The 23,382-nt window shown below is 44.6% G+C and overlaps 1 protein-coding gene across 1 annotated transcript in view; it reads left to right on the top strand.

Annotated features, from left to right (window-relative positions):
* The window catches only part of LOC138521860 (complement C2-like), a 261,013-nt gene extending 239,013 nt beyond the window's left edge, over positions 1–22,000 (top strand). The window contains exons 17-18 of the mRNA XM_069635006.1: positions 4,173–4,222; positions 21,147–22,000. Of these exons, the coding sequence (XP_069491107.1) occupies positions 4,173–4,222; positions 21,147–21,347 (251 nt within the window). The 3' untranslated portion in view covers positions 21,348–22,000. The remainder of the gene's footprint in view (positions 1–4,172; positions 4,223–21,146) is intronic.
* The last annotated feature ends 1,382 nt before the right edge of the window (positions 22,001–23,382 follow it).

Here is a 23,382-nt window from a genome sequence, read left to right as displayed (position 1 = left end):
TGATCAAGTATACAAAACACACAACACAAATATGTCTAGTTATTATACAAGATACGTTTTGAACTGGGGCATCTGGTGCTTGTCTGTGGTAGGACTGTCTGTCCTGCATGTGGTGGGCTCCCTGAGGAGTGGCGACTGGTTGAGGTAGGGCAGGATCTGCCATGGCTCGCTGCTCTGCACTGCATCTTCTCAAAGCCGAAGATAAACACTCAAAATGGATGGGCATACAATGCTCTCACAACAACCCCGAGACGAATGTTCCCTTTTTTGTGTTTCATTAAAGGATCCTTGCATTCATGGCCATAGTGGTCTCTCATCATGAATCTGCCAGTGTGCACATGTGCATACATGGCCATGCTGGCTTGCTGTCTGCATCCAGTTTATGGAGTCAGAACAAAGCAGCCGGACTAGTACTTTGGCTAGGCACACAAGACCATCACTCTCCTGCATTCCATGCCCTCCTCTCGCTCCCTATCACACACCGAATCAGATTCCGGGCTTTTGGCATGGCTTACTGGGCTATTCACAGTATTAGACCAGAATTCCCACAATCCATACAGGTCAGATAGCAAACCAAGCATCATCCATGCTCAGTCCAATGTGTCTTCAGTAGGATTCACCTCCCCCTGAGTGCTACTTTCTTCTCTGAACTAGCCTCTAAACAGACCTGTCTAATCCAATTCATAGTCTATAAGAACATCTTGCTTTCTAAATATACTTAAAAACCTGGCACTTCTAACCATACTTTACCCTTAACAACGATTCAGGAAGACATAAAATTAAGCCTCGGGAAGACATAAGATTAAGCCCTGGGAAGAGATACGATTAAGCTTAGGGTAGACATAAAATTAAGCCTTGGGGAGACATAAAATCAAGCCCAGAAGACATAAGATTAAGCCTCAGGAAGACATAAGAATAAGCCTCAGGGTGACATAAAATGAAGCATGGAAAGACATAAGAGTAAGCCTCTGGAAGTTATACGATTAAGCCTCTGGGAGACACAAGACTAAGGGCCTCATTACACGGTAGGCGGTAAGGGTTTACCGGTACCAGTATTTTACCGGTACCGGTAAACCCTTACCGCCCTACTAAGAGGTCCCTTTTGCTTTTTGCAGGCGTTAAAAACCAACCCGCAAAGGGACCAGGGAGCTAATTACGGTACCGCAATTTGCGGTGCCGTAATTAACGCCTTCCCCATTCCCATAGAGCCCTATGGGGCAATAATGGGAATGGGGAAGGGCAATGGGGGAAGGGGGAATTACCGCCCCACCAACCTTGGAATAGGGCGGTAATTCCCCTTTCCACCAAGGCGGTGCCGGTATTTTACCGGCATGGACCAAGGTGCTAATAGCACCTTGGTCCACCGCCATCTGTGTAATGAGGCCCTAAGCCTCTGGAAGATTTAAGAATAAGCCTCAGGAAGACATATAATCAAGCCTTGGAAGACATATGATTAAGCCTCAAGAAGACATAAAATTAAACATCAGGAAGACACAAGACTAAGGGCCTCATTACACGGATGGCGGAGAACCATGGCGCTATTAGCGCCATGGTTCATGCCGGTAAAATACCGGCACCGCCTTGGTGGAAAGGGGAATTACCGCCCTATTCCAAGGTTGGTGGGGTGGTAATTCCCCCTTCCCCCATTGCCCTTCCCCATTCCCATTTTTGCCCCATAGGGCATAATGGGAATGGGGAAGGCGCTAATTACGGTACCGCAAATTGCGGTACCATAATTAGCTCCCTGGGTCCCTTTGCGGGTTGTTTTTTAACGCCTGCAAAAAGCAGGCGTTAAATCCCCCAACCCGCAAAGGGACCTCGTAGTAAGGTGGTAAGGATTTACCGGTACCGGTAACATACCAGTACCGGTAAACCCTTACCGCCATCCGTGTAATGAGGCCCTAAGCCTTGGAAGATTTAAGATTAAGACTTGGGAAGACATATCAAACCTCGGAAGACATAATATTAAGCCTCAGGAAAACATAACATTAAGCCTTGGGAAGACATAAAATTAAGCCTGGGAAGACATAAGATGCAACCCTGTTAAGACATACAATTATGTCAATAACCATTTCTCTGGATCATCACTTTCATATAAGACATCTCACAGTGGATAATCGGACTAAGGAGGAACTTCAAGATTAGCGTTATGCCTTTCATAATCCTACTACACAACCGTATGAATGCCCAAACAAAGCACTAATAAAATAGCAACAGTAGAAGAACAAGCTTTTTTTAAATACTTTTTTTTCCCATAGCTAAAGATCAACACTGTGGTCCAAAGAAGAGAGGATTCCAACACCTAATGGCTACTCCAGAAAAGGTTCTCTTGAGTGTAGTGGAGCATTGAAACTTAAGGAACTCCAGATGAAAAATATCTCGGCTTTGGAGGGATCGAATACCTCCAGAAATGACCAGTTTCTTGCCAAAGAGCCTGGAGATTGAGATTGTATCATATGTCTGTCTGTTGATCGTGCATTTTATAGCAACAGTGTTCCCCCGGCCCACACACGGAGCCCTGCACTTGCATTGATGGCTGCTACTGCGCTGCCACAGAAGCGGTAGTCAGGTCTTCGAGCAGGGATTGACTCGAGGCATGCTGTGTGATCAGTGTTGGATAGATATTCCATCTGATTTAAATTGGAGACCCTAGAACCTGGAGAGTGAGTGAACATCCCCTGCATGCGTCCCACCGCCCTCCAGGCTGCATCTTGTGCAGGCTGTAGTGTGAAACGTGACACCCTCTCCTCCTCCACATCAATAAATGTTACAGGGCTGAGTCACTTCTCTGTGTGCGAGTACCGCTGTGTCATACATGTGGCATTCGCAGACAAACTTGCTGGGACTACTACTGCACATTAGCACACTCCATGTCCAATGTAGTCCTTATATATTGCGCCCTCCTGATACTAGATGGATTTGGTTGCAAGAAGGTACCAGGTGGGAGTGGAGTGGACTATGGATTGAAGAGTAAGCTTTTCAGCAGTCATTATGTATTTTGGGAGTATTCTTTTTGCTACAGAAAGCATTTTGATGGTGAATATGTTACATTGAAAAACATACGCCACACAAGGGGATGAAATAAGAGGAGTAGTTTAGGATCCAACAGGGTAGGCAGGAATTAGGGTCATGTTTAAACTAGAAACCAGATTCTGCTATGATGAAAATGTGGACAGTTTGGACAGGAATAGCAAGCCAAAGGGACCACTCTGCATGCCCCCCGTCTAAGAAGAACAAAGTACATATGTATATGCCAATCAGGGTTCTACATTGAAAACACTGCGCAGTGGGTATATGAATAGTCCACTCCTTAAATCATAAATACAATTTCCAGGCCCAAATGTCACCATTGACCAACATGTTTCGACGACATATGCCTAAACTCTGTACACAGCAATGTCTTCTTCAGGGTCTTTATAATTTTATCATTTCACATTGATGTTTGATATGCCCTAGATTGAGTCAAGGACGGGAGTATTGAAATACCCACTGTAAAAATTGATTTGATTTCTTGTGTTTTTCAATTATTTCATTATGTTATTGAATATCTTGTAGGAAACTGCTATATGATAAATGTACACCTGTGATATGAATGAGTTGTCTTTTTTATTGTTTATAAGAGTTTCTGATCTGAAATCTGATGATATATCCGCACTTTTTTCAATGCCCGAATTACCTGTATGACTTTAATTAAAAACCATTTGCATTTTCTCACTTCTTTCACACAAAGTGTTTTTGTTGTGGTATGTACGTTTTCCTCAAAACAAATAGTTAGTAACAACATTTGTTCTCGCTGTTTACAGTATTATAGGACCCCCAGTACCTAGAGTTCTGGGTCAAACCTTTTACAGTGGTTTAAAAACACCTGCAGTAAAATGAGCAATGCTGTCAAGTGATGGCAGTCCTCAGCCCAGAGATGTCTCCTTTGACTCAGATTAAGTGACAAGGTTGATGGGTTCACTGGATCTTGCTGTTGCGCTGCTACTGTCAGTGGTACACTCGGTTGGCTGTAGTCTGTTTGCGTCAGAGTTTGGTGCAGCCCAATTCCCGCATTCAAATCTTCAGGAGGAAAGCTCCTGGAGAGGAACAGCTTTCCTACTTTTTAAGTGTTTAACGTTCAGCCTGAATTAGAAATCAGATGTTTACATTTTGTTTTTTCATTCACAATCTAGGTGAATCCGGAGGAGCCCTTTTCGTCACATCAAATCGTCGGCATTATGAGGTTTGTATGGCTCTGTGTTCCATTTGGAAAATGATAGATAGAATGGTTGTCTTGTATAGACTGTCCACCTGTTCAAGTGGGAAGGGTGATCCATGTCTATTTTGATCCAAAGGAAATGCCAGCTTTTGTCAGATCTCAGAAAATAGTAATAACACTCCTTATTATTGTCATCCTTTTTAATGAATTTCCTTGGAGAATAGACAGGGAACTGCTCCTACATTCCCATGACATCCTCAGTCTCTGCACCAGGAATAACCCTAAGAAAAGATAAGAGTCCCCATTCCCATCCTCCCCGCTGTGGCTTCCTTAGAAAAACAAAGTGTCCAATCCACAGCCTCTGCTTTGAGGAGAATTATAAAACATTGTATCCAATCCCCAGCCTCTACTCTGGGGACTTCCTCAAAGACTGGGTCCAATCATCAGCCTCTGCTTTGAGGAGCATTATCAAAGATTGTATCCAATCCCCAGCCTCTACTCCGGGGACCTCCTCAAAGACTGGGTCCAATCATCAGCTTCTGCTTTGTGGAGCGTTATCAAAGATTGTATCCAATCCTTAGCCTCTACTCTAGGGCACCTCCTCAAAGACTGGGTCCAATCATCAGCTTCTGCTTTGTGGAGCGTTATCAAAGATTGTATCCAATCCTCAGCCTCTACTCTAGGGCACCTCCTCAAAGACTGGGTCCAATCATCAGCTTCTGCTTTGTGGAGCGTTATCAAAGATTGTATCCAATCCTCAGCCTATACTCTGGGGACCTCCTCAAAGACTGGGTCCAATCCTCAGCCTCTGTGTTGGAGGGCTGCTCAAAGACTGGGAGAATACTCAGTCCCCCTTCCTTTGGGGAGGTCCTTGGTACAACAGATTCAACATCCAATCCTTAGCTTCTGCTTTGGGCAGCCGTCATTTAATAATATTGCATGGCCAGTCTGTTCATCAAGGTCAGTGAAGCACGCTGCCATATTCTATGTTGTCAGATCAGCATGAATACAGTATTAGATTGTTCCTGCATTTCCACTGCATGACCAGAACTTCCAATCAGCAGAGACTTCTGATTTGCCTTTAGAGGGTCTGGGAGAGGATGGGCACCAGATATGAGGTACCTTGAAGCCAGACTGGTAATATCCAAGGGTTCTATTTAAGGCCGTGTGCATTTGCATAAAACATTCTTTTAGTGTTATATATACAGCATATCACATTTGCAATATAATTAGGACAGATCCCAGCAGCAGTATTAATTGCCTATATTGTCAGTTGACCAGCATTTATGGATCACTTTTATAAGACATCGGCTCTCATTAAAGTGAGCCGATCAGGAAATAAAGGTCCCCGTAACAGCATTACCGGCACCTTTTCCGGTCCAGCTCACTTCAAGTCTGCCGATAGGAGCTGTGAAATACCGGCACCTACAGGCAGACCTTTCACTAAAGCACCAGCACCGTTACTAACGGTACCGGTGCTTCAGGGTTCCCATTCCCATGGAGTCCTATGGGACTGAACAGGAATGGGAACCTACTGTTCCTCCACTGCCTGTAATAGCCCGGTAGCACCGGGATATCAGGCAGCAGATATGGTAAGGCAAGTCTGCCGGTTACCCGGGGGTGGCACCGGCAGGTTACCGGCAGGCTCGTAACGAGGGCCATAGTGGTTGAATCAGGTTTAGAGTCATTTGGCAGCAGACTGACAGAATTTTGGGACAAGAGTTAAAACATTGATAAGCATTACAGCTTTGGCCGCTATAAGGTATAAGCCCTACAGGTGTGCTTTAATTCTCCCATTTGTTCTTGCCATAAGCTAATTAGTTATTCGAACGACCATCCATTTTGCACTGAGTTTGCGATCGAAACAAAACCTGCACAATTTGCTATTTACAAATGTTCAAATTCTGGGATATCACAAAAAATGTTGCCAACGCTCATATTTTACCTATCTGCCACTCATTTCAATTAGTCTGAAAGACAAATCGTATTGGTTTCTGATATCGATGCCCACATCCCCAGTGTTCCATAACCCTGCATTACAGATACATTAAGGGACTACCTCGGTAGAGCACGGTCTCCACCGGGAGGCAGAATGAGCACAATTAACAAAGAGATCCAGTACATTTAGTTGTTTTAATTCAGAATAAATGCCACAGAATGTAATTATTTGTGCTGCGTAATTATATTTTGCATTTTTTTAAAGCACTCACACAGCCCACGGGCATCGAGGCACTGTTACAGGAATTGTTTGTATTTTTTTTGTTGCGTAATTGTTTTTTCTCTTAGTTGCGTATTTATAACACACTTAAATACCCAGAGGTTTCTAAGTGCGGACCCGGGGATTGAACCTGTGTTGCTTCGTGTCGTCTTGCTTCCAAGGCGAGCACTTTGCTGCTGAGCTATCCTCCCGGGACTTTCTCGCCTCAAAATGTTGAACTTAATGCCACAGCATTCATGGGGGCTCACTATATAACATCTCCGGCTAACCACATGTCCACTTGGCCACTACATCAAATCTCATCTTAGAAACTAGGCCACATCCAAACTTTACTACTCAAGTACAGCTCAAAGTAACAACTAAACCAACTTTCACCTTAGCAACTAATCACATCCAAAGTTGAGCACTAGCTCCAATGGAGCATAGCATACGACTGAGATGTTAGCTGATGTAAGCTCTCTTGATAAATAAATGTATGGTGGTATGTGGCTGTATGCAACTCACACGCGTCTGCATCGCACTTCCTCATCAAAGTCCATCAAACATGTGACCTGTTTCTGTAGGATGGCCTCTAACAGCGAGGGAGGGGCTTACTCTTCAAGCCCAGTGGTTGCTCGACGTCTCTCTTATAGCATAACTTCTATCTAACAATGGAATGTATATCAGTTGAATCTGTAGCATTGCTCTTTGGAGGGGTCACCTCTATTGTATAGAGGTCATGTCTATACTCAACAATCCCTAGAGGAATCACTGCTAGTGTATGGAGGTCACTCTCTATGCTCACCAATCCTTGTCCCCCCTGGAGGAATCACTGCTACTGTATGGAGGTCACTCCCTATGCTCACCAATCTTTGTCCTCCCTGGAGGAAATCACTGCTAGTGTATGGAGGTCACTCCCCATGCTCACCAATCCTTGTCCTCCCTGGAGGAATCACTGCTAGTGAATGGAGGTCACTCCCTATGCTCACCAATCCATGTCCTCCCTGGAGGAATCACTGCCAGAGTATGGAGGTCACTCCCTATGCTCAGCAATCCTTGCCCTTCCTGGAGTACACACTTCTAGTTTATAGCGTATGGAGGTCACTCTCTATATTTACCAATCACTGCTAATGTAAGTAGGTCACTCTCTCTACTCACCAATCACTGCTAGTGTATGGAGGTCACTCTCTATGCTCACCAATCCTTGTGCTCCCTGGAGGAATCACTGCTAGTGTATGGAGGTCACTCTCTATGCTCACCAATCCTTGTCCTCCCTGGAGGAATCACTGCTAGTGTATGGAGGTCACTCCCTATGCTCACCAATCCTTGTCTTCCCTGGAGGAATCACTGCTAGTGTATGGAGGTCACTCTATATGCTCACCAATCCTTGTCCTCCCTGGAGGAATCACTGCTAGTGTATGGAGGTCTCTCCCTATGCTCACCAATCCTTGTCCTACCTGGAGGAATCACTGCTAGTGTATAGCGTATGGAGATCACTCTCTATTCTCACCAATCACTGCTACTGTATGGAGGTCATTCTCTATGCTCACTAATCCTTGTTCTCCCTGGAGGAATCACTGCTAGTGTATGGAGGTCACTCTCTATGCTCACCAATCCTTGTACTCCCTCGAGGAATCACTGCTAGTTTATGGAGGTCACTCCCTGTGCTCACCAATTCTTGTCCTCCATGAAGGAATCACTGCTAGTGTATGGAGATCCTTGTACTCACTGGAGGAATCATTGCTAGTGTATGGAGCTCACTCCCTATGCTCACCAATCCTTGTCCTCCCTGGAGGAATCACTGTTAGTGTATGGGGGTCACTCCCTATACTCAACAATCCTTGTCCTCCCTGGAGGAATCACTGCTAGTGTATGGAGGTCACTCCCTATACTCAACAATCCTTGTCCTCCCTGGAGGAATCACTGCTAGTGTATGGAGATCCTTGTCCTCACTGGAGGAATTACTGCTAGTGTATGGAGGTCACTCTTTATACTCACAAATCCTTGTCCTCCCTGGAGGAATCACTGCTAGTGTATGGAGATCCTTGTCCTCACTGGAGGAATCACTGCTAGTGTATGGATGTCACTCCCTATGCTCACCAATCCTTGTCCTCCTTGGAGGAATCACTGCTAGTGTACGGAGGTCACTCCCTATGCTCACCAATCCATGTCCTCCCTGGAGGAATCACTGCTAGTGTATGGAGGTCACTCCCTATGCTCACCAATCCTTGTCTTCCCTGGAGTACTCACTGCTAGTGTATAGCATATGGAGGTCACTCTCTCTACTCACCAATCACTGCTAGTGTATGGAGGTCACTCTCTATGCTTACCAATCCTTGTCCTCCCTGTAGGAATCACCGCTAGTGTATGGAGGTCACTCCCTATCCTCATCAATCCTTGTCCTCCCTGGAGGAATCACTGCAAGTGTATGGAGGTCACTCCCTATGCTCACCAATCCTTGTCCTCCCTGTAGGAATCACCGCTAGTGTATGGAGGTCACTCCCTATCCTCATCAATCCTTGTCCTCCCTGGAGGAATCCCTGCTAGTGTATGGAGGTCACTCCCTATGCTCACCAATCCTTGTCCTCCCTGGAGGAAGCACTGCTAGTGTATGGAGGTCACTCTCTATACTCACAAATCCTTGTCCTATTTAAGGGGTAGGAGATCACCTCTAGTGCACAGAGGCCACTCTATATGCTCATTTATTCTTCTCCTCTCTTAGGGGCGGGTTTCCCCTAGTGTGCAGAGGTCATTCTTTATGCTCACCAATCCTTGTCCTCCCTGGAGGAATCACTGCTAGCGTATGGAGGTCACTCCCCGTGCTCACCAATCCTTGTCCTCCCTGGAGGAATCACTGCTAGCGTATGGAGGTCACTCCCCATGCTCACCAATCCTTGTCCTCCCTTGAGAAATCACTGCTAGTGTATGGAGGTCACTCTCTATACTCACCTTCCCTTGTTCTCCCTGGAGGAATCGCTGCTAGTGTATGGAGGTCACTCTCTATACTCACCAATCCGTGTCCTGCCTGGAGGATACACTGCTAGTGTATGGAGGTCACTCCCTATGCTCACCAATCCTTGTCCTTCCTGGAGGAATCACTGCTAGTGTATGGAGGTCACTCCCCATGCTCACCAATCCATGTCCTCCCTGGAGGAATCACTGCTAGTGTATGGAGGTCACTCCCCATGCTCACCAATCCATGTCCTCCCTGGAGGAATCACTGCTAGTGTATGGAGGTCACTCCCCATGCTCACCAATCCTTGTTCTACCTGGAGGAATCACTGCTAGTGTATGGAGGTCACTCCCCATGCTCACCAATCCTTGTCCTTCCTGGAGGAATCACTGCTAGTGTATGGAGATCACTCCCCATGCTCACCAATCCTTGTTCTCCCTGGAGGAATCACTGCTAGTGTATGGAGGTCACTCTCTATGCTCACCAATCCTTGTCCTCCTTGGAGGAATCACTGCTAGTGTATGGAGGTCACTCCCTATGCTCACCAATCCTTGTACTCCCTGGAGGAATCACTGCTAGTGTATGGAGGTCACTCTCTATGCTCACCAATCCTTGTACTCCCTGGAGGAATCACTGCTAGTGTATGGAGGTCACTTTTTATGCTCACCAATCCTTGTTCTCCCTGGAGGAATCACTGCTAGTGTATGGAGGTTAGGGATGTAACGGTATTACGGTATACCGTTAAAGATACCGTGAACCACTTAATTGAACAATAATAACCGTCACATTGTTTATACCGGTATACCGTTCATACCGTTAAGTGTGCTTTTCAATCTGATTTGGAAAGGCTGCAGTAAGCGCCGTCTGCCAAGTAGTTTCAGTTGGAGTAATTTTTAAATGCCATTCCATAAACCACACGTGCCTGACACAAAATCAATAGGTTAGCAATAGGAAGAATAAATACAGTGCCAAGAAGGAAAAGGGTTTATTTTTGGTTGGCGGCTTTGAGGTTTATATATTTATAATGGATAAAGTTTTCTCAACATATGACAATGGGGGATTTCCCTGGTTCCATCATTGAATTTACATATAATAAGTCACACTGCAAAATTTACTCATCTCTGTGGGTATTCCCTGCTGCCATACCAAGGTGTAACATGTCCATGATTACTGAACACCAATTGGCCAGCAAGTAAACTAAAGGCTGTAACGTAAAGAGAGAGTGCGTGTTTGTGTGTATGCGCACAAGCGTGTACTACCATCAGGCTCCATTGATCTGTGGCATGCAGGTTATCAAAATGGCAACATGTTCATCTTCACCAGTAGCCAGTGGGGGGGCTAAAAGCCTAAATGACCACTTAAGAAAAGCTATTCAGTTTGCTTTGCCAGTCGCAGCAGGGCTCCCCCCGCCCCTCCTCCTCTCCACACGTGTGTTTGGGTTTGGTGGAAGCAAGGGGTGGCATTTCAGTGGAAAGTATATTGAAAAGCCCAATTCTGGCCCTGGGTGCCTGGTTTTGTTTGTGATGATAAATCTGACAATTTATGACCTTTTAGAAAATATTTGTTAAGATTAGTTAGCTCCACCTGCTATACCGCGATAACCATGATATACCGTCATTTGGCAAGTAGTTTATTGTACCGTCATAAAACTAATACCGTGACACCCCTAATGGAGGTCACTCCCTATGTTCACCAATCCTTGTCCTCCCCGGAGGAAGCACTGCTAGTGTATGGAGGTCACTCCCTATGCTTGTCCTCCCTGGAGGAAGCACTGCTAGTGTATGGAGGTCACTCTTTATACTCAACAAACCTTGTCCTATTTTAGGGGTAGGAGATCACCTCTAGTGCACGGAGACCACTCTATATGCTCACTTATGCTTCTCCTCTCTTGGGGGAGGGTTCCCCCTAGTGCATAGAGGTCGTCACTCCCTGTGCTCATCAATCCTTGTCTTCTCTGGGGAGATCATCTCAAATGAAAGAAGTTAGTGCAAGCTCTTAGTTTAGTTTATTTTGTGTTTCTTTGCTGAATTTACACAGCACTTTCTCCAAAGCGCTGTCAATATTAAAAATGGTGCGAATCATCACATATCTGTTACAATAAGAATAGATCACAATTATGTGTAAGTTTACGAAGAGGAATAAGAAGAGAGAATAAGGTGATCTTTGGGTAAGGCGCGAAAGATGGCCAGAGATGCGGCAGTGCAGACACTGAGAAGCAGGGAATTCTAAAGTCCAGGTGCAAGCAAAGAGACGGGATGGAAGCGGGGCGGTGCACGGGGTGCTGAGGAACAGACAAGAGAAAGTGAGGCACAGAGCGAGGCGGAAATGATATGGTGGTCAAAGAAGAAAGATAAAAACAGATGGCGATGAAACGGGAGCCAAGGAACTGAGGCACGTGAAGAAGAAATAGCGGAGTGTAGTGATGGATTAAAAAGTAGATGAATAGACAAGTTAAACATAGATTGGGGCAAGGGCGTATTTATATTTAATTGTTTTTTTTATAAAGCACCTAACACCTTCCTGAGTGGATCCGGAATTCGAATCTCTGTTGCTCTGTGTGGTCTTGCTCCCAAGACCAGCACGTTGCCCCTGTGCTATCCTGCGCGTAGGATGGAAGACCAACAAGAGCGGGCGATCCATAGTCAAGTCATGAAAAGATGAGTGCCAATGAGCTCTTTAGTGCTCTGGAAAGAAAGTATCAAGCATGAGCCGCAACAGTGATATCAAGGGAAAAGAAGAGTTTATGAGCGTACATAGGAAAAGGAAGATGGAAAGGAGGAAAGAAAACACCAGAAAGACAAGAAGAAAGGGTGGAATACGAAGATTCCGAAAAAGATGAAACAGAGAAAATGATCTGCAAATCGCCACCATAGAAATAGCAGAAATATGTAAAAGAAGAAATACTATCAGAGAGCTGTATATTGTAAAGAGTGAAAAGTAAAGGACCAAGGTCAGAGCCTTGAGGAACCGATACTGGAGAGGGAGAGAAGAGGAGCGTTGGCCATACCATGAAACCGAGTATGCCCGATCACAAAGATAGGACGGAAACCAGTGAAGTAAAGCACAGACATCCCTTTAGAAGAAAAAGAAGACAGAGGAGAGACACTGTGTCACAAGCAGCTGCAAGGTCCGAAGCAAGTAATGAGGAGGAAACGAGAGTCGAGATACAAAGGGGAGTTTTGAATACATTCTACACATTCAAGAATTGTAGAGAGAAAAGGTGAAAGTACATTAAACCATGTGAGCAAAGTCACCCACCACAGAGTGGCACCCAGCAGCCATCACTAGAAGTTCACCTCCTTTAAAAAAGGTTTTATTGTGATTTAGTTTAATACAATAAAACCTTTTACACATTTCCCTTTATCAACTCTCATCTTTCTACTTATCACTGTCCAGTTTTCTCATTCGCTCTCTATACCAAGTGCAGCTACTGTTCTTTTCTCTGCACGTGCATTATTTTTTCTAGCAGATTTATTCCTGCACAAGTTAATCTTGTGTTTTTCCCATGCAGAAATTCACCCCACCAATCTTCCTTTGATCTTGTCATATACTGTCTTAGGTACCTGCTCAGAACCTCATCTCGGTCCTTGCTTATTGCCTTACATTCCAACAGTATATGTTTCACTGTTTCTAATGTGTCTTTGATGTTACAAATTCTACATTGCATGTCATTGGCTCTACGACGTCCTCTGGTGTGTAAGAAGCCATTTGTCAGATGCACGTCCATCCTTATTTGTAGGAGCTTCTCTCGGTGGAACTTGCTAGGAAATCGCATCAGATAATCAGGCATTGTGTCTCTTTTTCTGTGGGTGTTTTTGACATTCGCTAATGATTGGTATGATAGTTTGGTTTCTCTAGTCTTTATCCAATCAAGACTTTTTAATTTGCCTTTTACTTTCTCAGGATGGGCAGTTAGCTCTGCTAGTTTCGAGTCGATCTGTACAAGGTAGTTACACCAATTATCTTTCCACTGATTTAGTATGTTAGCACTTTTTCCTTTCCCAATAGCTGCAAGAATTTTGTAGCCTATTACTGGGTCATCTTGTATTATTTTTCATTGCAGAGCGACTGATTTCCAACATATTACTGAGTATAGGGATTGCAAGCCTAAATCAGCTCTTATGGCAGATACTGGAAGGCATTTTGGCACCTTTAGGGCAGGTTTCCTGTACCTGCTTTCTAATTTGTCCCACATCCTCCATGATAACGGTCAACCATGCCATCCTGCTCAGCCGTCTCCGTGATAACCTGTGGATCACCGGTCAGGCCCTGGCGTGGCGGACTTCGTTCCTCTCTGATCGACCCTCTCAGGTTCAACTTGTGTCTTCCTCTCCTCTATCTCTAGCTTTACCTGTGATGTTCCCCAGGGGTCTAACCTCTCTCCCTGGCTGTTCAACCAATACCTGGCACTTCTTGCCCACCGCATTGCCATGCTCTGCCCCAACTTCCAGTGCTATGCGGATGACACTCTGCTCATTTTCAAGCTACCCTCAGCCACCTCTTCTCCCTCTCTCATCTCTGACTGTCTGTCCACCATCCAGGAGTGGTGTGCCGCCAATGATCTCTGCCTTAATGTCAGCAAGACTGAGATTCTCCTCATCAGCACACCCGCTCCCTCCTTTCCTGTCACTCTTTGGCCGGCCTTTCTTGGCCGTCCTCCTGCTCCCACCTGTGAGGCCAAAAACCTTGGGGTCATCTTTGACTCCACACTCTCCTTCTCTCCTCACATCTCTGACTTCTCTAAGAAGTCACACAACCATCTGCACCTCCGCAAAGGTATTCTTCCTTTCCTCTCTTTCCCCCAGAAGCTCACTGTCTCCAGAGCTCTGGTTCTCTCTAGGCTGTACTATTGCAACAGCCTCTTTCTAAATCTGTCTGTTTCTACTCATCTCCCTCTGCAACTCATCCAGAACAGGACTGCAAGACTTGTCCTTGGCCTCAAGCCCAGGGATCGTATCTCTCCAGGACTGAAATCTCTGCATTGGCTCCCAGTGTCTGCGAGGATTAAGTTGAAAACCCTCTGCATTGTCCATAAGGCCTTCTGGGGCCTGGTGCCTCAATACCTTCAACTTTCTCTTCCTAAATATCTTCCTTCTTGAGCTCTTCGCTCATCCGCCTCCAACTCCCTACAGGTCAGACGCTTCTCCAAGCAACGAGTTGATGGTAGATTTCTCTCATCGGCAGGGTCCCACCTCTGGAACAGCCTCCCTGCCTCCCTGAAACTTGAGAAGAATCATCTCCGGTTCCGGAAGCACCTCAAAACCTTTCTCTTTGCTTCTGCTTTTTCTCCTCCTCTCCCCTGCTGACTTCCTGGCTGATACTGAAACTGCACTGGTTACCTGGCCACCCTCTGATCTCGGGCCCAGGCCCCTCCCCCGCCAGTCGCACTCCTGCACTGCCTTCCTGGCAACCCCTGCACTTGGGGACTGTTGTCTGTATCACTACAGTCCCACTACCAGCACTTGACACCTGTTGTCTGCACTTACCCTTGCACTTGCCACCTGCTGGCCGTACTTTTACTTTGTTATCTATTTTATTATCCCATGCACTGCACTGTCCCCTCCTTCCTCCCCCTCTGCACTTTCCTCCTTCCCCTTCCCATGCACTTGCGCAATCTGAATGACACCTGGCCTAGTAGGATCGTTGTCTGTCTTCCCACTGTTTTCCCTCCCTTGCCTCGTCGTACCTTGAAACACTTGTGTATAGGCACGTTATAAATGCCATATCATATCATATCATATCATAATTTGAAATCCGCTTCTCCCCCATATGTTAATGTAGGGAGGACTTTCTGTACATAGAACGCTCTCTGCGGCATCAATGAGAATTTACCATATTGTCTGTTCATAATTATTCCTTGTGAACATAACATCTTTACATTTGTCATAAGATCATTTTCCCAGTTGTCTTCTGCAATGGACTTGTTGAATAGTATGCCCAGGTATCGAATTTCCTTCACCAATTCAAATTTCTCAATCCCGATCTTCCATTTAAATTTTTTCGCACTTGATCCTCTGTTTCCACCGATCGTGAGGATCTTTGACTTTTTGGTGTTAATTACAAGGGCGTTCTTCATATATACTAGGAGTTTGTCCAGTAGGTGCTGTAAATCTATTTCTGTTTGGTTTACCAATACTAAGTCATCTGCATAGCATATCATTGCTATCTCTTTGTTGTTTATTTTTGGTGGATGATGGTTTGTGTCTTTCAGTGCGTCTGGAAGGTCAGCTATGTACAGCCTAAAAAGGGTTGCGGCCAAGGGACAACCCTGCTTGACACCTTTTTGTTTTTATTGCAGCCGACAGTGCACCTTTGTTATTTATTCGTACTCTTGTTGATGTGTTACTGTGTAAAGCTTTGATCGGTTGTAGGATCGCTTCAGGACAGTTCCATTTTTTTAGTTTTTGCCAATGCTTTTGACGATTGACTCCATCAGTAGCTTGCCTTAAATCTATGAAGGCTTGATGTCTTCTCTCTTTTGCTTTCATTGCATTTAGCTTCAGTATGGCTAGTATGAATAAATTAAGCCTCGTGCCTGTCCCTTTCATAAAGCTTGTTTGTCTTGGATCCATAATTCTTGTTGTTTTCCATGACGCGTATAATTTTCCAATCACGTCAAGTAGCGCTATTGGCCGATAATTTGATGGGTCTTCTCGTTGGCCTTTTTTGAAGATTGGGACTATGATGCTTGTTGTCCACGACGTTGGAATTGTCTTACAGTCTTCTGTCTGTTTGAAGATTGTTAGAATAACCTTTGCCCAGCCTTTGTGATCTTTTTCTAACTCCAGGTTAGTTAGCCCATCTGGCCCGGCTGCAGATGAGTTTTTAAGCACTTTTATTGCCTTTTCTACCTTGTTGTGGTCTGTTTCCAATGACCATCGCTGGCTGCTTGTATTTTCTGTTTCACTTGAATCTGCATCTTTACTGCCAAACAATTTGGAGTAGTGAATTATCCAGTTAGCTTCTGTAACTGCGTTATTTAGTCTGCTCTGCTGGTTTAGGTTCTGGTTGTTCAGTAGGGTCCACATGTCTCGTGTTGATTGCTGCCCTATGGCTTTTAACATTAGCTCCCCTTGTTCTTGTGCTTGCTGTTTTCTTAATCCCGACGCCCAATTTTTATACTGCTGTCTTTTGGTTTTAATTTGAGTTAGCTTCACTGTTGGAATATCAGAATTTTTCTTTATTTCTGCTATTTCCTGTTTCAGTTTCTTCCTTCTCGCCACAACCAGTTCACTATATTGGTGTTTCGGTTCTATTAAAGGTAGCTTCATGCCTGTTTTCCTTGTTTTATAGGCTGTTTACAGCCATTCATATGATGTGTCATCCCCCTCTGATCTTGTTTGATCGTTGTATTTATTTGTCATTGCTTCGATGGCTGTTTTGTTCAATCTAACTCGATTACCTCTGTGGCTTATTTTAAGATTGTCGTTTTTCCTGTTTTCCATCCGTTCTTTCTTGCAATACCATGTTAGTCTTATGATATTGTGGTCCCTTTCTTGTTGAGGTGAGATGTCGAGGCGTTTAACTTGGTCTAGGTGGTTTCTCGTTATCCAGATATAATCTGTTATGGATTTTTGGTTTCCGTTTTGCCAGGTTTCTTTTCCGGGAATATCTCCCGTTGTCTGGCCGTTTAGCATGAATAGATTGTGGGCATCAGCCATCTGCACCCACCTTGAGTTGTTTTTTTCACCATTCCATAATTGTTCAAGGCACGGCTTGGTTGTTAAGACGTTTAATGTTCAAGTCTCTGCAAATCACAATTGTTGGTCTTTTCTCTTGTAGTTGCGCATCTCTTATTAACTCCATTGTTGTGTTTATCAACATTTTTGTGCTTATTTTGGCCGGGTTGCAGTAGATGTTTATTACCATTAGGAGTTTGTCGGTTAGTTGTATTAAAGCCCATTGTACAAATGGGTTTGAGTTCCCATTTTCAATTACTTTCACATTTCTTGCATACCTTATCAGTATCATCTGTCCTGAATAGGGTCTTCCTTGAGCCCCTTTTATTGCTGGATTTGTTAGGACTTCATGGCTCTCACAAGTCAGAGTTTCTTGTAGTCATGTTTCCTGTAGGCAAATTATTGTTGCTTTCTTTATTTGTCGTTCTGGCATTTTTAGTAGATGACTGTAGCCTCTGGTGTTCCAGGATATCAATAGGCCCCCTCCTTCGTCCTCTTCTGTTGTTTGTTATTCCTTATCTGGTTTTGCTAGAACTTGTGCTAGCCATTGCCATTCGTTCACTTTAGTTAATCTTTTCCTTTCCTTTCCCCTCAGTTAACCATAGCCTATTTCTCCCTTTGTTCTGTTCTCAAATGTCACTTTTATTGGATTTCTTCTCATTTGTTCCTCAGTAAATGTTGTTTTTCCTGTTCTTATCTTCTTCAAGTCGACATTCCTTTTTTCTTCTGTGTGGCTACCTTCACTAACTATCTCCCCTTTCCGTGATCCTTGCTCACTCACCCTGTACCCAGCCCTTTCCAGGTCTGAGTTTTTCCTCAGTAATTGTGCTTTCACTTTCTGTGAGTTGAGGTATAATATCTCATGATCCACTCGTTTTTCGACGATGTATTCGACGATTGCTATGTCGTTGAACGGGATGTTCTTCAGCGTCGGTATTCTCTTTAGGAGGGGTACAACGTTGTTCTGGTTTAAGTTGGTAACTCTCTTTTCTTTGAGTATGCTTTCAATTCTCACTTTTATGTTTCTCTCTTTGTTTGCCTTCTTTCCTGTCTCGTTTTTGTTTTCGAAACATCTATCTTTTGGTCTACTTGCTGGGCCTCTTGGATTCCAGTTTGAGTGTGTCTCACGATGTGATGTCGACCCGCTTATTTGTGGCTCTGATCCTTTCTGATTCCTTATTTTCTGTTTTTGCGCTAATGTACCAAAATGAACTTCCTCAAATCAAGTATCAAGTTCTTGATTGTCATTTTCAGTCTCGTCCTTTGGAAAGGAGTCAGGTTGACTTTCCTCCATCCTCTGTTCCTCTTGTCTCGTCACATTCGTCTTCTAAGTCTTCCTTTTCTGACAACAATTCATTTATTTCTATATAAAACGATGCGTCATCAATTTAGTCATGTGTCTCGTCTTGTTCACCTTCTACTTGTTCTGTCTCGCTCTCTTCTTCTGCTGAGTTTGTTATTGTTATTTCCTTCTTCTGGTCACTTGTTTTGTCCTGTTGTTTGATCCTTTCTGTGTGTTGGATTATTTCGACCACTCTTTGTCTATTTAGCGTTTGAATATTTTGCAAAAATGCTTGTGACCCATTTTCTTTTCTCTTGGGTAAATTCCTTATATTTTTTGTCTTTTATTCTTTTATTTTGTCATCTTTAGTTCCTTTGTTTCTTAGTTGTTGACAAGTTCTTTTTTCTGTTTCTTTAGGTCTTTTTAACAGCTCTCTGTTTGCGTGGAACATTGAGTATAAGTCGCTTAAGTTCTTTTCTGCTTCATCGTCATCATTTTTATTCACACTTTTGCCATTTTCCTGTCCATTGTCTATGTTGCCTTTTTTTGTTTTGTTTTTGTTGTTATGACACTCCTTCTGATGTTGTTTTCCTTTTTTGGGGTTCCTCCCTTTTCTGAGAAATTTTGACTTCTTATTTGGTTTGAATTCTGTCTTTGTTTGTTTATTGCAGTTGTCTTGGATAACTTTCCAGTCTCATCTAGTTGTTCACTCTTCTGTTTGTCACTCGCTCTATGTCCAGCTGTTTGTACTTTGGCTTGGCAACCGTTCAATTCGACATTCTCATTTTGCTGCTTTCTTTCGCCTACCTGTAATGTTTTATTACTTACAATTCCCATTTGATGTTTACATCTTGTGAGTGTTTGAGACAAACCAGCCTCTCTCTCCTTTTGGTCAGCAGATTTTCTCATCCATTTTATTGTGTCCATCATGTCTCCTATTATTTGGTTTCTTTCCCCTTGCTCGTTGATTGCCAGATCCCATAGTCTCCGTTGCCAAGATGCTGAGACTTCTGCCTCTTGATTCAATCTCTCATCCATTTTTTACGTATATGTCTCCATTTGCGTCAATTTGTTGTGTATTTTGCCTAACATATTTGTGTTGTCATTTTCGTTGATAGCTTCGTATAGTTTTGTCTAAGGTGCCAATGAGATGGACATCACCCGCATCACGTTATTGTGGATCTGTAACCTTGCTGCTGTTGATAATTGCGATTTTTCCATAGGTACTGTTTTTGCCTCCTTTGTTGGTAGGAACTCACTTGGTTTTATGGGCCCAGCCCGTGACTCTGAGTCCTCTGTTTGGTCGTCACCTTCCTCTGTTCACCTCCAGTTCAGAGCCAGATGGGCAATGCATTGTGGGTATGCAGATTAGCTCAAATGCCAAGCCCAATGGAACAGGACATAAATTAGAGAGAGTTGAAGGGTCAAGAGGGTTTTTTGAAGAATGGGAATGAAAGTGTGCTCATATGCAGAAGGGCAGGTTACAGATAACAGACGGAACTAGGAGGGGATAAATACTAGGGATAAGAGTCGAAGGTGCAGCAATACCCTGTGCAGCAATAGGGTGGCCATGCTTCAGCAACCGTGTCAGAGAGTGGAGAGACGGAGGAGACAGAGAACATACACGTTTAAGCTATGACCTTCCTGCAGTGCAACCACACTTGGTATGTCAAACCCTGTGCATCTTCTTTTGGATTGGTTCCCATATCATAGTGAAAGGCCAATTAATGTTCCTTGGTGTTCTCTCAACCAATAACGACGTAAGTGGCACGATGTTATTTTCTTGAGAATTTGGTAGACGGACATGTCTTTGGTTGCAGGTGACTGAAGGTAGAATCACATATGTAAACAAGCAGGATTACCCTGTGTTACCCTGCACAGATCTCCCTTACTGATGGGGAGGATTGGCGCTTTGAAGATATTTGATCTAGTAACTACACTGAGATGCTGCCTAGTGCATAGATTGAAGAGTATTTGTGTTGAAGGAGATTCAATGTAATACCAATGTTCCCCATATACCTAACTGTGTTTTCTTGGGCGCACCACTTGCTCTCTAACTGCTTTAGTCCACTTATTTGCCAGCACTGGACACAGCTAGGAACTGGTTCCTCAAGTCTACTTCTAGTGAGACCACAGCACACAGGAACTCAGGATGAACATGGGGTTTCACTATAACGCCCACTGGGACTGGTGGGTACCAAGAAGGGTAAGCACCCACCTCTGACATGGACAGGCGTGCACTTCACAAGTTCTAATCTCTGCCAGGGCTGACTCAGCCTTTTATCATTCTGAGACCGATACATTGAGTACCATTAAAAATAGCAGCTAGCGTTTAGATATAGGAGGAAGCTTTAGGAAGCGCTATATGGAAACCTGTGGTTACTCTTTTTATGCAATAACTCGTATTTAGAGTCACTGTACTGAAATGTATTTTCGTGGATTGCCTGAAAAGATGAACTAGATGTCTCTACTAAGGACTGGAATTGAAGTTGCCTTGTTTTAATACTGAGGCAAAGCTAGTATAGAGCGCTATTAAACACAAAACAGCCTGTCTAGCCTTACGCTGTATGAAAAAGGAATCGCAGTTTACTTCCAAAGTGTTCTGAGCGACAGATGAAGCAAGTAAGCACATTTCTGTGACGTACTTGATTAACTATGGCCGCTCGCTGAGGGGTGGTGGAGGTTACAGGAGGCGGCCATTTTGAGTGGCGTTGTTTCAGAAAGCTAATGTGTGGAACTGTGTGGAAGCTTTCAGATGAAGGGAGATGTGGGTATACGTCAATATGCCAAATGCTCTCTTGACCAGTAAACAGCTCCTCCTTTCTATTTCTTTCCAGATGGGCGTGGTCAGCTGGGGGGTATTTGATGCCTGCCGTGATGCCCCCAAAGGACAAAGAAAGCCCCCTCCCAACAGGCGCATCCCACGGGATTTCTACATAAGTCTGTTTGAGGTGCAACCATGGCTGAAGTACCATCTTGGCAAAGACCTGCCTTTTCTTAATGATATAAAAGCGAGCTCGGCGTGCCCCGACTTATGAGGCATCCTGGCCTGAGACTGGAAGAACCCATCAGCACGTGCCCAGGGGGGAGTTCTCCTCCTTCCCTTCTGGCATACCACAGCGTGATGCAGGAGACCCACCCCCGTTATTACTTTATTGTATTCAATCACTCTATCAAATATACTGCGTAGATATTGATCCATAACTGGAGAAGTGTTATGTTTTTTTAATGGTATTTGCCAGGTTACCAAAATTAAGTTAAGTTATGATAGTTAACATGGTGCAAGGTCTGCCCACTGGCTCCCCGTCAAAGATGGAATCAATTTCAAGATCCATTCACCTCGCCCACCGCTGCATGTCGAACCTTGCACAAAAACCTAAGAGACACTCCGCGGAGAGAGCCCTGTGTACAGGCACCGCCTCATCACGCCCTGATTCAACCGCCAAGGAGCCGGTGGATCCAGCTTCCCAATCCGCGGTGCCCACCTCTGGAACCTCCCTCCCACCTGCGGAATGAACCGTCCTACACCTTGTTCAGGAAGAAACTCAAAACCCATCTCTTCAAGTAACTTCTCCATGCCTCTTCAGCTTTTACCTACGCTGCAACTATATCTGTAACACTGTAACCAGTGCCTAGCTGCCCATGGGCTAGGCGCGCCTCTATAAATGTAAAATAAATTTAAAAATAAGTATGCCGGCAAGTTTGCTTGGAGCTGGCTTGTGCCCGTCTGTTGCTCTCAGGGGTGGACTGGGAACTAAAAGAGGCCCTGGAAATAATTACTGAGGACCAAAAGAGGCCCTGGAAATAATGTTCAAAGTGGCCCCCTATGACACATTTTTTAGCAAGCCCAATGCTTTTCCTATGAGAACATTTGGAAATGCCACACAAAAGAGGCCCAGGGGGCAGAGGCCCACCGGGAAATCTCCAGAGTTCCCTATAGGCCAGTCCACCCCTGGTTGCTCTGCAGCTACTGTAGCCCCTCTACTTGATCTTGCACGGTAGCTGGTATACCCACTAAGCACTCATAGTTACTTTGTTTATCATTCTGTGCCCCCATCCATTCAGCCCATGGAAAGGTAGTGATAAAACAGCAACAAACATGGCCGCCGGAATTCCGAATGTCCACTCTTCGCAGTGAGCAGGATCCAGATGCCTAGTATTGTAGAGGTGAGCTCTACGCCTGCGCGCCAGGACCTTGTGCCTAGTAGTGTAGTGGTGAGCTCTACACCTGCATGTCAGGACCTTGTGTCTAATAGTGTAGAGGTGAACTCTACACCTGCGCGCTAGGACCCTGTGCCTAGTAGTGTAGTGGTGAGCTCTACGCCTGCACGCCAGGACCTTGTGTCTAGTAGTGTAGAGGTGAGCTCTACACCTGCGCGCTAGGACCCTGTGCCTAGTAGTGTAGTGGTGAGCTCTACACCTGCACGCCAGGACCTTGTGCCTAGTAGTCTAGAGGTGAGCTCTACACCGGCGCACCAGGACCTTGTCATCTCCAGTCAGGACCGAAGAAATCGTCTACTTTGTGGTGTTGGAGCTGGGACAGTATGTGGCCAGAGGAGGGTTGAAACATATTGCAGAAAGAATGCAATTGTCTTGCCCAATTTATTTTGTCATTTTGTATCCTTAAAATACCCTCTAGGGAATATTGATTATTGTTTTAAAAAATCTGACGCCTTATTTGATTTTATGTTATGTTTATGTTTATTAGGTTTATATAGTGCTGTAATCCAAAGCGCTTTACAGTATAACAACAAGGTACAATAATGAGAGAAGCATATTTACAATCATGAAACAAACCAGTGAGACAATGTGCCTCATTACACGGTAGGTGGTAAGGGTTTACTGGTACCGGTAAGGGCACCGATACCGGTAAACCCTTACCGCCTTACTACGAGGTCCCTTTGCAGGACCCGACCTTAACGGCTCGTGTAGACCATTAGTCAAAGTTGGGACCCGCAAAGGGACCTTGGTGCTAATTACGGTACCGCAATTTGCGGTACCGTAATTAGCTCCTTCCCCATTCCCATTGAGCCCTATGGGGCAAAAATGGGAATGGGGAAGGATCATGGAGAA

The sequence above is a fragment of the Ambystoma mexicanum genome, chromosome 13 (genome assembly GCF_040938575.1).
Source record: "Ambystoma mexicanum isolate Mex_15411 chromosome 13, UKY_AmexF1_1, whole genome shotgun sequence".
Taxonomy (NCBI): domain Eukaryota; kingdom Metazoa; phylum Chordata; class Amphibia; order Caudata; family Ambystomatidae; genus Ambystoma; species Ambystoma mexicanum.
Note: the sequence above shows the minus strand (reverse complement) of the source record. Positions and strands in the feature narration are given on the sequence as shown.